The sequence below is a fragment of the Rattus norvegicus genome, chromosome 3 (genome assembly GCF_021556685.1).
Source record: "Rattus norvegicus strain SHRSP/BbbUtx chromosome 3, alternate assembly SHRSP_T2T, whole genome shotgun sequence".
Lineage (NCBI taxonomy): Eukaryota > Metazoa > Chordata > Mammalia > Rodentia > Muridae > Rattus > Rattus norvegicus.
This window is the reverse complement of record NC_141536.1, coordinates 74,429,668-74,445,923: the sequence shown is the minus strand read 5'-3', so window position 1 is coordinate 74,445,923 and position 16,256 is coordinate 74,429,668. Positions and strand designations below refer to the sequence as shown.

The window sequence follows — 16,256 nt, the reverse complement described above, 5'->3', positions numbered from 1 at the left end:
TAAATAAGGTGGACTTGGTGACACATATTTCTAATAGTCATCTTCAGAATATTGGCAACTGCCTATTGGACTAGTCTTCAGGCACACTTGAGAAGAATTTTCTTGATTAGGATAGCCAGTAGAAATATCAGTGAGGGCTCCTCTGGAAAAATTTTATTGATGTGGGAAGATCCACCAGAAAAATGGGAGCTATTCTCTTGGTTTATATCATGAATTCTATACAAAATGAGAAAGGTAGCAAAGCATAGATATTCATTGATCTGCTTCCATATTATTAATGTGATGTCATAAAATGTCTCAACCTCCTGATGTTATATTTACCAACCATCATGGACTGTCCCATAAACTATGTAAACCAACATACTTTTCCTTTATTTGATTGCTATTGTGGGAATTCCGATGGAGCAATGAATATCATGACTGATAAAAATTAATATGAGGAGTGAGGTTTTTCTTTTTATTTTTCCTTTTAAAGATTTTTAATAGGTACTTAAAAATGGACAGTTCATATCACAGTTACGGAACTGTGATCCTGTTAGCTATGAGGAGTATGCATTTTTTTTCCAGTAAAACAGTTTCATGCTTATAAAAGTCACCGTAGGTCAAGTTATGGCAAGAGCACGTACAATAGGACCAATCCAAGTAGCAAAGAGGGGGAGGCAGAGAGGTTAGAAAGCAGTCACACCGTTGACACGAAAAGAACAACAAATACACATTTCTGTATTTTGAAGGCAATTCACAATCATTTCCAGGAATTCTGTGAGAATTTAAGGCCATTTGTTCTAAAGAAATGTAGACATGACTTCACAAAACTGTAGTTCGTATAAAAACTGTACATTGAAAACTATTTAGAATTGATTGTGAGCAGGCAGATCAGGGCGGAGGGGTGGGCTATTTCACACACAGGCAGGTCGGGCCACAGGGGTGAGTTTATTTCACAAATGTGTTGTGCGCTGAGTCACGGGGTCATGTAAGTGGAACTGAGGATTCACAAGAGACTTCAACCTGTGCAACCCTTGAGGCGAGGTGGGAGGGTGAGAACGCAAATCCCGAACGAGAGAGCCAGTATCCCTTTGAATTAAAATATCACCTCACACCAGTGCGATTGGCTAAGATCAAAAACTCAGGTGACAGCAGATGCTGGCGAGGATGTGGAGAAAGAGGAACACTCCTCCATTGTTGGTGGGGTTGCAGACTGGTAAAACCATTCTGGAAATCAGTCTGGAGGTTCCTCAGAAAATTGGACATTGAACTGCCTGAGGATCCAGCTATACCTCTCTTGGGCATATACCCAAAAGATGCCTCAACATATAAAAGAGACACGTGCTCCACTATGTTCATCGCAGCCTTATTTATAATAGCCAGAAAATGGAAAGAACCCAGATGCCCTTCAACAGAGGAATGGATACAGAAAATGTGGTACATCTACACAATGGAATATTACTCAGCTATCAAAAACAACGAGTTTATGAAATTCGTAGGCAAATGGTTGGAACTGGAAAATATCATCCTGAGTGAGCTAACCCAATCACAGAAAGACATACATGGTATGCACTCATTGATAAGTGGCTATTAGCCCAAATGCTTGAATTACCCTAGATCCCTAGAACAAACGAAACTCAAGACAGATGATCAAAATGTGAATGCTTCACTCCTTCTTTAAATGAGGAAAAAGAATACCCTTGGCAGGGAAGGGAGAGGCAAAGATTAAAACAGAGACTGAAGGAACACCCATTCAGAGCCTGCCCCACATGTGGCCCATACATATATAGCCACCCAATTAGACAAGATGGATGAAGCAAAGAAGTGCAGACCGACAGGAGCCGGATGTAGATCGCTCCTGAGAGACACAGCCAGAATACAGCAAATACAGAGGCGAATGCCAGCAGCAAACCACTGAACCGAGAATAGGTCCCCTATTGAAGGAATCAGAGAAAGAACTGGAAGAGCTTGAAGGGGCTCGAGACCCCAAAAGTACAACAATGCCAAGCAACCAGAGCTTCCAGAGACTAAGCCACTACCTAAAGACTATACATGGACTGACCCTGGACTCTGACCCCATAGGTAGCAATGAATATCCTAGTAAGAGCACCAGTGGAAGGGGAAGCCCTGGGTCCTGCTAAGACTGAACCCCCAGTGAACTAGTCTATGGGGGGAGGGCGGTAATGGGGGGAGGGTTGGGAGGGGAACACCCATAAGGAAGGGGAGGGGGGAGGGGGATGTTTGCCCGGAAACCGGGAAAGGGAATAACACTCGAAATGTATATAAGAAATACTCAAGTTAATAAAAAAAAAATATCTAGACAGGATACAACGTAATACAAGGTTCAAAATACCTGCTACATGGTTTGGAGTTACAGTCTTGGTTTTACTCATTAAATGATAGCATCGTAAGGATGGTGGTTTTGATACAACGTGTATTCTGTGCATTAACAGTTCACGATGTTTGCCTGTTTGTTGCTTCTAGTTTGCATTGCGAAAGACAAATTGACCGCAGTCTAAATTTAAACCCAAAGGCCATGAAAAGATGCATATTACAGGGCCTCATCTGTTTATAAATAGAAACTCCCGCTATTGGCCAAAACTGATGACGGGTATTAATCGTGAAGGAGATTGCCTTAGTGATCTACCTCCTTCTCTTCCCTCACTCATACTGCAAGTGTCCAGACAGTCATTCAAAGAGATATTGCTCCTGTGGTTATAGCTATTGCAATTTAGAAGACAAAGGATTCAATATTTAAAACTTAGTCTTAAGAACAGTTATAAAAGTATTGAAATTTAAAAAGTAGTAACGTGTAAACATCGACACCGAGACTGCCGGCCTATATATGTAGCAGTCAAGGACAACATTTGTGTTAAAAACGTAGCTTGTGCTTTTTCCCAATAATACATTGGAAATGGACTATTCCGTCGAGAACAAAACAAAAAAAATATTCAAAAATTAGAGAAGACATCTCTACTTCGCTTCAAGCATTTAAACCATTATTTCCCCGGTTGCTCATGCAACAACCATATTTACAGTTTTGGTTTAGGAAGAGAATTAATTTTGGATCCAAGAAAGCACATTTTCCCCAGTACTGCTGAAACCACGCTGAGAAAGTCCCCTTCCCTGGTTCATAGCAGAGCACCAGGATCAAAGAACAGGCTTCGCAGTTCTGACTGGCGTGTGAGGGACGTCGGCATCAGGATGCGGTCATATCTGCGTCTGCAGCACGTGTGTGGGAGGGGTGTAGGGCGGAGGTGCGGGCGATGGCTTAATTCCTCTGGCTCTCATGTAGGAGAGGAACTGCTCAGGGATCTCAGCTAAGACATCTTTGGCCAGTCTAGCCATGCTCAGGATGTGGTTTCCACTTCGGTCAATATAATCCCTGAATGGCACAAACTGTACAATGTCTCTTTCGGCATATTTCCCTTTGGAGGAAACTCTCACATCATCCCCATCCAGTTCAACCATTGCATCAAATTCTGCAGGGCCAACACCTACTATAATTATTGACATGGGGAGCTTGGAGGCGTTCACTATGGATTCTTTAGTCTGAGCCATATCTGAGATGACGCCGTCCGTCACAATGAGGAGCACAAAGTACTGGGAGCCATCTTTTACAGAGGATGCATATCTTGCTACGTGGTTTATTACGGTTTTTCTTATAATAAACATAATCATAGATTTCTGATTTGTAGCCTTTACAACTGATTTGTGGCTTTAATATCAAAGATCTTGGTATATTAAGCTAGAAAAACTGTAGTATGCCAGAAATAGTGTTTCATGGGTCACTCTGGTAAAAGCTTAGAATATAAGAATATGGAAAAACAGTAGACAATGAAAGGTTTATCATGAGATTTCAGGGTCAACAGAGGACCTTACATGAAGCCCAACCACTCAAAGAATCCAACTTGTGAAATGTGACCTTATCCAAAAGGATACACATAGTCACTGAGAGTGAAACAGAAGGAGAAGCAGAAAGAATTCATCTCCTTGGAAGAAACTGCTAGGAAATGGATTCCCTGAGATTAATACATAGAAGACAACAAGACTGTAATCAGAGTGTCAGGCTACATTGCCATCCCCAGCTAGAGGAAGAGTTTGCAGTACTGTCTTTGTGGGGTTGGTTTTGTAGGAATGAAAGATTTAAGATTGTGGGAGAGGGTAGAGCTGTTGCTTTGTTTTGCTGAGTAGCTGAAATTAAACGACGTATGTCCTGGCTGTAGTCCCTAAAAGGGTTCATATAAGGTGACTACTTGAAGCTACCTAGGGGGTATCTAGGATGTAGTGAAAACCTGAGGTATTATAAATGCCAAAGACATAGGACATTCTCTAGCTATCTGCTTTCAGAGACTGGAGCCAACTCATGGGAGAGGTTTGTTCTTTTTGGCAACACATGTGAAGAGAGGGGAGTTAGATGATACACCACATGCTCCAGATGCTACAACATATAGTTTACTCTGTTGAGTTCTTAAATACTGCTGGCACCTGGTAGAACCAGGTAATATTGGTGGAAGTTGAAGTAAGCTGTTGCTAGGTCTCTGGGAGGGGACTAGCAGAATTACCTGCAAGCTAACACTTGTAATGAGAAAAATTAAACCAAGTTTTAATGGATATCAGAAAAAAGATGTGGCATTATGTGTAAGATCAGTGCAAAACCACTGTTGTTCAGGCTCCAAGTCATTCAGTCCTCTTGAACAGAAATATCCCACCTAACTGAAGGCCATGAAAACAAGATCTGAAACCCAGAAACCTTTTCCTTTGGGAAAATCTAAAGTTTGAAAGTATAACCACAAGTTATAAGGTTTTATTAATATTAATTTTATTACTTCAGAAAAACTGTCTTGGAGTCTTGTTTCACTGTCCGGGTCAATACAGAGGTTTTCAAAGTATGAAAGTGCTGGGATCCCTACAGAGAATCCATGAGAGCTACTGCTTAAAATATGTACGTAAAGCCATAGCTGTAATAGAAGCACCAGGGAGCTAAACACGCCAGACCATTGGAAATATGAGAAAAGTAAGTATCCATGTAGGGAGTAGAAACAAATTAGGAGAAAGGTTGTTGTGAAATAGACAGTAGAATGAGAGGCATGGAGCTAGCAAGTAACCCCCAGATCACTGTCTCACAAATGCTTATAAGTCCTAGAGGACAGAGTTCACACAGCTATAGGATTTGTAGTTTATGCTACTTGGTTTTGCTATTACTTTCATTTTTCAGTCTCTTCTATAGACTTCTCTTCAATGGCTAGTTTTCATAGTCCAAGATGGTGCTTTGATTCAGTGTATGGATAGCGAAAAATTATCAAAGGACTTGGTCACCTGTGAATGCGGTAAATTGAAATACTGATGTGCCAATAAATATATACCCAAGAGTGTAAGTAATATTTATGTGAATGTTTTACAGGTAACCAAACTTCTTCAAATTGCATTTGAGGCAATTTCTATTCAAGAAAATACATGGCTGCACTGTATATTCATCAGGAGTTTGGGGAGCAGATGCAGACCAAAGAGAATGTGTATTATCATTATCAACATAATTATGGTAATTTGAAGGATGTTAATGCCTCCAACCCATAGAAAGCTTTCAGGGAGTCAAGTTTATGGATATTCTATTATAGATATTTAGAAATGGTTGAACCATGGTTAAAACTATTTGAATGCAGAAACAATCAGCTACAACAGTCTCCACTAGGATCAGTGCAAGCTGAGACTGCTCTCCTGCAGAGACCTCCTGTGGAGATCAGTTACTCCACCTCCTCTTTCCTGTTGTTTATATTAAACGTGACAAATTTCTAGCTAGCTCTTGTTCAACTCTACCAGAACACGTTTCCCTCAATCACAGCTTTTCTGTAGATGTTTGTTGTTCTTTTTCTCATTTTCTTCAACCTAATCCATGTACATCCAAATCTGGAGGAGGTGGAGTAACTGATCTCCACAGGAGGTCTCTGCAGGAGAGCAGTCTCAGCTTGCACTGATCCTAGTGGAGGATGTTTGTAGATAGCAGCATAAAATTTTATGAAGAAGCTCAAGTCCCTATGGGAGAAAAGGAGAATCTACTCTTTTTTTTCTCATAAGTGGACATGATGGCGACAATATTTGTGTTTATACACACTTCTTAGCCTATATAGAGTAGCTTCTCTTTGCAATGTGTAGAGCATAAGACAAAGATCTATACATCATACCAGTGCAGAGTAAGTGACTTGTTTAATGGCAAACCCTAAATGGGATCTCCTTCTTAGATCCAGGAAATATCTTGGAATAGAAGCAAGAAATATTACATGAGCTTGAGGAAGATTAAGATTTCTGTGAAGCATTGTCTTCTCAACATGACATGATCATTGTAATAATGGCAAAAAAACAAAACAAAACAAAACAAAACACCCCACCCTTCAACACCATTTCTTGATAATTGAACTGGACCTCAAAAATTCTATCATGTGTATGGAGAGGAAGTCATGAATCCTAAGGCCTCACTGAGAAGCTATTGATAGTTCAACTTTCCTGGTGAAGGAGCACCATTTTCTTTAAGCTTGTAGCATCAGGAGAGTTGCCGTGATCCAGTATAATAATCCTCTATTCTTGTTCATAAAATCAACCCTAAAAATAATAGGTCAAAAACTAAAGACTCAATAACAGTCAGGAATAAGAAGGGTCACTATAATTGGAACAGTTAAAAGAGAGTACACTATGTAGTCAATGTGGTCTTAGGACATTCTGCACATTTACATAGGAACTTGGTAAAAATACAAATATTTACTAGAGGAAATAGATATTTTTATTAATGTATACATCTTTAGTTTTTATGTGTAATACATATTTCTTTTATGAACAATCTTTGCTAGTGTTTTCCTGAAGGAGTAGGTATTATTTTTACAAGTTGATTGATAAATTCCTTGTGACAGAACTCAGCTCTTATCATGCTTGGTGAGTATATACAAGCCTTTTACATAAATTATGCATAGTGACATTACAATTTACCTATAATACTGCAGTTTTCTAATACTTAATGTGAAGATATATGAAAATGCTTCATATAGAACCAGCCTCCAAATTTTAAAAGCTTTGGAGGAAAATTAAACAATCATGTCAATGAAAAGTCCACAAAATTATGTCTCAGATATCTGAGTTACAAATTGTCCAAACCCCCTGGGACCTAAGAGTAAATCTCACAGGTAGATGACCCCTCAGGGAACACCCATTAAACTTCAGTTGTAGTTGTAGATATTTGGCCCCATTCTTTTCCATTTATTATTAAATAATGTTGAATATGGCGTGAAGGAAGCACTTGTGAATCCACCTTCACTGTCAGAACTGGTCTTCTTGTTTGTGCTCTGAAAGAAGAGTTGACTAAAAGATAGAAGTTTCATCACCATTACACAAACGTACTTCAATATAAAATAGGAGATGCTTATCTTCAGGTTTTACCTGCAGTCAAAACAAGGTGAGACTCATAAGGAAAATGTATGCATTGTTGGAGATATTTTTAAATTAGGAAAAAAAAAAACTTTTGAATGTTTTGGTTAGACTACTGCGTGTTTATGCAACAAATGACTTTTCAGTTTATAACTGTATTCTTGAAAATTTTTATTCACTATTATGTTCACATTCCTTACATTTACTAAGGATTTTTATGGTAAAAAATGAGGCCACATAGAAATGAATGAAATGATATCTCAGGCAACCAGAAATTAGCACTTAAAAAATAACTTAGTGTACAAACTCATTTACCTCCTTTCCTTCTTCTTTTCTTCATTCCCTCTCTTACTTCCTTCCCTTCATTTTTTCCTTCTTTCTTCATAGACCATTTATTCACTTCCCTTTTATTTAGTTGTTCAATTTAATGCAATTGAAGTTATTTTTAACTTCAAATTGAAAAAATAATACAAAAAGCACCATTTGTTTTCTGCATAATATTCAATAAAATTTTACTATTTTTCTAAATGCATACTCTATTATAAACTAGTCTAGTCACTATCCTAATTCTTACATTAAAAGTAGTATGCTTTGATGTTTGTGAAGAAAAATGATATAGGATCATGCCACAAAAACTGCTGGTAAGCTCAATACAACAATGACAATGAATACACAATATACTATTTCCACAATTACACACTAACACATGGCACAGGAAAGGGCATTAGTGAACTCATCTGATTTAAGTTCCCCTTATCCATTTAACTGTCTCCCAGTATTAGGATTCTACTTCTGAACTGTTTAGGGAATTAAGGGGTTGATGCTCTGAATTGCTTGAGTAGTAGTAGTCATGTCCCAGCCCCTCTCTCAAAATGACCTAGAATCACTTAGATATCAAAGGAGAAGCTCCAAAATAAATCCATTAGGAAGGAGATGGGAAGAAACAGAATTCATCTGTACTACACAAATAGTAAGACAAGTAAGTTGAGCCATTTAATGAAATCAGCAGAGAAAAACTGATGAGAGAGATAAGGGATTAGAACTTTCCCTGACAGTCATTTAATTTGATTAGTTCCATACTCAAAATACTTTTTAACTGGTAAATAGCAAGTTTAGATTAAAATATGATTGGCTTAGTGAATTTAACATGAATGGCAATTTAAAACACATTTCAACATCACTTTATTTTGTTATTGTTATTAACAATGGAATTTAGCTTAAATGGCATTTTAAAATAATACTTTATCATCAACTTATTTTGTCATTGGCAATATTACATACTAATATTACATATGTCATTTTCACATATTTAAAATATGTTTAAAAGCAAGTATACAGAGTGACAACCTTTCTGTATATCCACTCTGATAGTTTTAAATATATTCTCACTTTCTTTTACAAAAACATTCTGTTATTTTCAGATAGATTACTTAGCTTTATTGCTAAAATTACTGGGAAGGAAATAGTAGGTAATACAGACAGTTGGGTAGAAGGAGAGACATTTTCCAAGATCACTGCTCAAGGAAATGGCTCAATGATTAGTTTCTACATTTAGAGGTCCTGAGCAAGACCAGGGACAGCTCTTTAATGTTCTAATGCATGGCTCTTAGGAACAAGAAGACTATGGATAGTTTTAGAATAAATTGAAATGTAATCCCTTACATGAACATGGAGATTTAAAATCCAAGAGTATTTGAAGGCAAGATAGGGCTGAATTAGCAGTATAAGCATTTACAGAAAGAATCTAACCGTTTAGGCATATTATGTATGTATGATGTCCTGCTATGTTAGCACATAGTTCCACTTTTGAAAATGTAAGAATGATCTGAAAACACATATTTCATTTTTCAGAAGTTTAAAAGAAATTGATCTTTTGGTTTTTAAAATTGATCTTATCATAAAAAATTGGGTAATACTAACAATATCTTTATTCAAAATATTTTCATGTGTACACTATGTAATATAGCTAAAATATCAATAAATGAGCATTTAATTATTTCATGTAATTCCTTCCTAAAATACTATGAAAGTGGTTCATTGTGGATGTCTAAATATTAATGTTTTATTTATTATATCATGGGATTTAGTTTTGCAACAATCTTATTTTTATATCATGTGTTTTAGGTATTTAATATCAATGATTCTTTTTAGAAATCTCTATTGAATCCAATAACAAGGAAGGAAATTAATAATTACTAAATGTTAGTTTTATAAACTAAAAGAAAATACGAAGTTGTGTCATGTCCTAATGTAATCAATCTATTCTCATTTAATTCCTAGAATAAAATTTTTAAATGGATTTATAGTCATGCATATCATAAATATGGTTAAAATTTGAAGTTATGTCATATGTCCTCTGAGAGCAATGCTTGAATAAATTTAATCAAATTTGTATTATTTTAAAAATAAGATATTTTAATTTAAAATACCAATATATTTTGATCATTTTTCCCCCATTCCCATTCCTTCCAACTCCTTCCCACTTCAATATCCCTCAACGTTTCTTCTTTCTCTAAACGCACACACACACACACACACACACACACACTCGCATACACACAAACACTCGCATGCACACACACACACACACACACACTCATACTCACGAACACTCGCATGCACACACGCACACAGAACAATGTTCCCCTCTCCTTTTTTTGAGTTCTTCAGTTTTTATATCAGCATATATATATATGTCGTCTTTGTTAAAATAAACAATGCTGGCATCAACAGTTGTTCTTATTGGTTTACATTTGGCAGAACATTTTGATAGATCTATGGGTATGGCAGGTTACAGCAGCATCTATAATAATCCTAGCACTTGGATGTGAATTAAAGTCATTCTTGTCTAAGTTGTTGTTTGGAATCCAGCTTGAGCTTTATCAAATTTTGTCAATACTCTAAAAATAATGAACCATCTGTTTTCTTTCATAGATCCAAAATCTTGAAGTCTAGCCATTTATCTCATGGCACTTACATATTACATATAAAGCTGTTTCCAGAATATTTGACAACAGAAGTGAGAAAATGTGGGAAGTTCTCTATCTATACAATATTTTATTTTGTCTATTTTCTATTTGTTTTTAGTTGCTTTATTGAGATTTTCATATATGTGTACAGTGAAATAGGATAGTATGTAACCCCATATTTCTTTTCCTACTCCTTCAGTATCAAAAGCAAAAAACTCTGCTCTACTTTATTGTGTTGCTTTGAACTCACTAAATCCAGTTAATGCTACTACTGTGGTATGAATATCATGCCATTCATTGGAACATGGGATTTCTCCCAGTGACCATATCCTCTTTAATGGGTGGTTTCTACCTCCTCACAACCAATGCTTTTCAAATGTCAATAACCTTAGAGGACATGTAAAATTTGTTACCTTCACATGACACATTATTTCTTCATTCACATGTCTGTAAGAGCTTGCAAACACACACATATATCACATACATACACACGCATGCACACCTATGTATGCATATAGCTAACTAATCAAAGAAAACATACTTTGTTGATACATTTCAGTTGGGACATAGAAAAGGACAACCTCTAATATTTAATTATATCTATTTAGGCAAAATGAATTAAAAAACTATAATATTTACATAAATGATTTATGAAAGAGTTTTCTGTTGAAAAAGCAACTAGGTTTTCAAGTGGATGAATTATGCTTAGCATTTAAAGGGCATTTTAATGTGAGTCTCATTTAGATGTTTCCAACTTGAAACTCTTCTTATTCTTTGGATAAACAAATGTAAGTTGTTTATTAATGTGTTTTCATAAACATTTCAAATCATATGTCTTGTAAACAGTTCATCAATTTTCACTGTATTCATAATCGTTAAATAATTAAGTTTCAAGCCTAGAAATTATATTCAACTAATTATTTCTTTGTTTTCTGTCATTTTCAATAACTTTAATTTGTACATCATTGGTTGATTGGTTCCTGATCCTTTAACATTTAGTCCTCTGGCTATCAAGATACCGGGCACATACATGAACAAGATAATAGAGTTTTGCACCAGTATATAGAGGAGTAGTATGTAGAAACACTTCGAAGTTCTCACTGACATAAAGTATTTCAATCATCCTCCTCTTCAATCTATGCCATGGTCCTGTGTCCTTTGGCCTGTGTCTTCAAAAATACCAGATTAATAATATTTTGTTTGTTTTCTTGATCGTAACATCTTTAATTATAATTAAATTTAGCACAAATATAATTTAGCACAAAACCCAGCAATACTAACATTTGCCACTTCCTGTTGACAATAAAATTGAGTATGGAGCATTTATTGTATTATTTCAATTGTAAATCACAATATTAAACATATATCAACCAAAAATTTCTCATAATTGCAGGTTTATATGACAATATTTACTTTATTACCTTTAAGAATTATGTTAAACCAGAGCTTTGTCACTGAGTTCATACTGCTGGGACTTTCACAGAACCCAAAAGTTGAGAAAATACTATTTGTTTTGTTTTTCTTGGTCTACCTTGCAACAATTGGGGGCAACATAGTAATTGTGGTAACAATTATATGCAGTCCTACACTTTTTGGCTCCCCCATGTACTTCTTTTTGTCTTTTCTATCCTTCCTGGATGCATGCATTTCTTCAGTAATCACACCCAAGATGATTATAGACTTCTTCTATGAGAGGAAGACCATCTCCTTTGAATGTTGCATGATACAACTGTTTGCTGTCCACTTCTTTACAGGGGTGGAAGTGATAGTCCTGTCTGCCATGGCCTATGACCGCTATGTGGCCATTTGCAAGCCCCTGCACTACTCTTCTATCATGAACCAAAGACTCTGTGTCATCCTAGTGGGAATAGCTTGGGCAGGAGGCTTCTTGCATTCTTTTACACAAATTATCTTCACTTTGCAACTGCCCTTTTGTGGACCCAATGTTATTGAGCATTTCATATGTGACTTGTTCCCATTGCTAAAGCTAGCCTGCACCAATACACAGATTTTTGTCATTTTGGTGTTTGCCAACAGTGGTTCTATCTGCATCATTATTTTTTCCTTATTGCTTGTTTCCTATAGTGTCATCTTGTTCTCTCTGAGAGCTCACAGTTCTGAAGGGCGGCGTAAAGCACTCTCTACCTGTGGATCCCACATTACAGTTGTGCTCTTGTTCTTTGTCCCATGCATATTAATATATGCACGAAATACTTCTGCATTCTCATTTGAGAAAAATGTGTTTATATTTGCTGATGTCCTAACACCATTACTAAATCCTATGGTATACACTCTCAGAAATAAGGAAATGAAGAATGCCATTATGAAAATGTGGAGTAGATTGTTTAATACTTCTAATCAACTTTAATTTATTTAAAGTATAGGGCTAGGGGAATGATTTAATTTGTAATAGAACTTGTTTTGTGTGTGTGTATACATACCTGAACATGGATTTTGATGTGCATGTCTGATTCCAGGACCAGTAAGACAGGTCTTAGACAACAATTTAATGGAAATACCAACTTAAGGTTTCATACTTCCAGTCTCTTTAAAAATCTTTTTCCCACACTAGCAGCTAGCCCCACACTTTTTACCCCAGAAACCTTGATTCTCTGGGAACCATACCCCCTTGCCTATCAGTTAGGTATTGTTCCTCCCATAGGTATTCTGTATCCATTATTTTCTGAAACACTGTATAAACAGTTCTGCCTCACTCCAAAGGCCTCGTAGCCTTTCTTGGATCTTCTCATGATGCTTGCTGTATTGCTCAACTTTCTCTAGAACTTCCATAGGTTTCTTGCTCCTAAACTATCTAACTCCTTATCTATTCCTGGTCCTGTCTCATCAGAATCAAGTTGACCTCCTAAATATAAACCCAGCTTCATAACACCTCCTGCTTTTCATGAGTAGGGTACAGGTACATTTTAATGTCTGATGGTTCACCTTTATTTAATAAATGTTAGAAGATATAGACTACAATTCATGTCAAGTAATTATTTTGTGTGAGGACACAAATGTAAAATTTATGAATGAAGAATATATCTTTTGGAGATCTGTCGCCAAATACCTACCCATAACTATAGACTATGTGTTTCCCAGGATGTCTGCAATAACCAAAGACTTGGGTGAGAATCTTGCCAAAATTCCCTAGCAAGCTGGGACAATGATGGGACCCAGCTGACAAGGGACCCAATCTCCATGAATCCCTGAGTTCCACCTTTCTTCTTGTTTGATTCCTACCCAGGGCCAAATCAGTGGCCTGATACCAGCCCTCTTACTAAAGCCTGCTTGCTTCTTAGGAAGTGTTCGGTAACTGAAGACACAGAGTCCAGCTGACACAAAGTCCACCTGCCCAGCTAAGATCCACTTTCTTTCTAGTCTGCTTCTCCACGTAAGTCAGATCAGCAAGCCTGATACCCTCTTATGCACTACAGGCTGTCATCTTTCAGGAGGTCTGTAACAAACAGGGTCACAAAAGGCCAGCTCTAACCAGAGACAAAAGAAGCCCACCCTATTCATAGACAGCAATGCCTGCCTCCAAGGAGGCCAGTTTTAGTCAGTGATATGCAGACCAGTTAGTACAAGAGATAACTACATGGCTAGAGGAAAGTAAAAAATCAAAGCAACAGAACAAAGTGCAATTCGGCAACACCATAACCAAATTTCCCCACCACAACAAGCCCTATATACCACAACATGACTGAAAAACAAGATAATGACCTAAAATTTTATCTGATGAAAGTGATAGAGGCCTTTAAGAAAGACATAAATAACAACATTAAAGAAATACAGGAGAGCACAGGTAAACAGATAGAAGCTCTTAAAGAGAAAATATTATCCTAAGTGAGGTAACTCAGACCCAAAAAGACATGCCTGGCATGTTCTCACTAATAAATCAATATTAGCCCCTCCCAAAAATTCAAAAAACAAAAATAAATGAACAAACAAACAAACAAACAAACAAACAAACGGGTACATAATACCTAAAATACAGTTCACAGAACTCAAAACGTTCAACAAGGTGGAGGGCCCAAGTGAGGATGCCTCAGTCCCACTTGGGAGGGAGAAGAAAACAACCCCAAGGTGTACGAAGGGAGGAATCAGGGAAGAAACGGGGAAAAAGGGACGAGGTGGGTGGGATAGTAGAACATGATTTGGTATTGGGTGGGGGAAAAGGACTGTAGCCCTGACGGGCTGTAGAAAGAATGGAAATAGGTGACCTCAGGAGTTAGAAGTTTGGGAGGACCCTCTAGAATGTCCTAGAGCCCTGGGAGGTGAGAGACTCTCAGAACTCAAAGGGGGAACCCTAGATGAAATGCCCTACAGTGGGGAGAGGGAACTTGATGAGTCAACCTTAAGCAGAAAGACAGAGCATCACATTAGGGATTGGGTTGCTATACCACAGTCAAAACTCTGACCCATACTTGTTCCTGTCCCAGAGAACTGCAGGGATAAAAATGGAGAAGAGCCTGAGGAAAAGAGGTTCAAGCTACAGGTGCAAAGTGGCATCTAGCTCAAGGGGAGGCCCCAAGACCTGACACTATTATTGAGGCTATGGGGCATTCAGAAAAAGCTACCATCATAACTGCCCTCCAAAAGACGCAACAAGTAGCTGAAAAAGTCAGATGCAGGTATGTGAACCCAGCCAATGAACAGAAGCTGCTGGCCCCTGTGGTTGAATTAGGGGAAAGCTGGAGGAAACTGAAGAGGAGGGCAACCCTGTAGGAGGACCAGCAGTCTCAATTAACCTGGACCCCTGTGATCTCTCAGACACTGGATCACTAACCAGGCAGCGTACACCAGCTCATATGAGACCCCCAACACATATACAGCAGAGGACTCCCAGGTCTGGGTTCAGTCAGATAAGATACACCTAACCCTCAAGAAACTGGAGGCCCCAGGGAGTTTAGAGATCTGGTAGGGTGGTTGGGGTAGAGACATCCTCATGGAGACAGCTGGTGGGGCAGAGAGAAGGTAAAGGATTTGGAACTTTTGGAGGGAGAACTCTGAGGAAATAAAGTCTGGAGTGTAAAAATAAATAAATAAATAAATAAATAAATAAATAAATAAATAAATATGAAACAGGATGCCTTCTTGGAGCTACAAATGACCAGTCTCAAGAAAATATTTAGATACTATCCTTAATATGGCCACAAGTTGTGGGTCTGTCCCCTCAGATCCAAGTCCACTCAGGAGACCAACAATGATAAAGCCAAGTTAGGTTATTTTTTTCTTAACTGCTATAAAGGAAAGTCAGCCCCGTCTCAGCAGCATGGGTTCCTCTCTGGGAACTTGACCACTCCTCTCTGGCCTTACATTTCAATAAATTCAGTTTGTCTGGGAAAAAAAGGAAGCCAAACTATTAAAGCTCAAAGCACATATCATACCCCACACAATAATCATGGGTGACTTCAACACTTCCACTCTTGTTAATGGACAGATCATGGAAACAGAAACTAAGCAGAGACACAGTAAAACTGACAGAAGCTATGAACAAAATGGATTTAATAGACATCTACAGAACATTTCATCCTAAAACAAAAGAATATACCTTCTCAGCAGCTCATGGTACCTTCTCCAAAACTGACCATATTATCCATTACAAAAGACTGCAACAGGTACAAGTAGATTGAAATAATCCCATGCACCCTATCAGAACACCAAGGATAAGGATGGTCTTCAATAACAACAAAAACAACAGAAATTCCACCTTCATATAGAAGCTGAACAACTCTCTACTCAATGGTAACTTGGTTAAGGAAGAAATAAAGAAAGAAATTAAAGACTTTTTAGAATTTAAGAAAAATGAAGGCACAACATACCCAAACTAATGGGACACAATGAAAGCAGTGCCATGAGGAAAACTCACAGTTTTCAGTGCCTCCGAAAAGA

The 16,256-nt window shown here is 37.5% G+C and overlaps 1 protein-coding gene across 1 annotated transcript; it reads left to right on the top strand.

Moving 5' to 3' along the window:
- Positions 1 to 11,796: 11,796 nt before the first annotated feature.
- LOC148006510 (olfactory receptor 4C15-like) lies at positions 11,797 to 12,732 on the top strand. The gene has a single exon (XM_087655344.1). The coding sequence runs from the start codon at positions 11,797 to 11,799 to the stop codon at positions 12,730 to 12,732; it is 936 nt and encodes a 311-aa protein (XP_087511470.1).
- Positions 12,733 to 16,256: the final 3,524 nt, after the last annotated feature.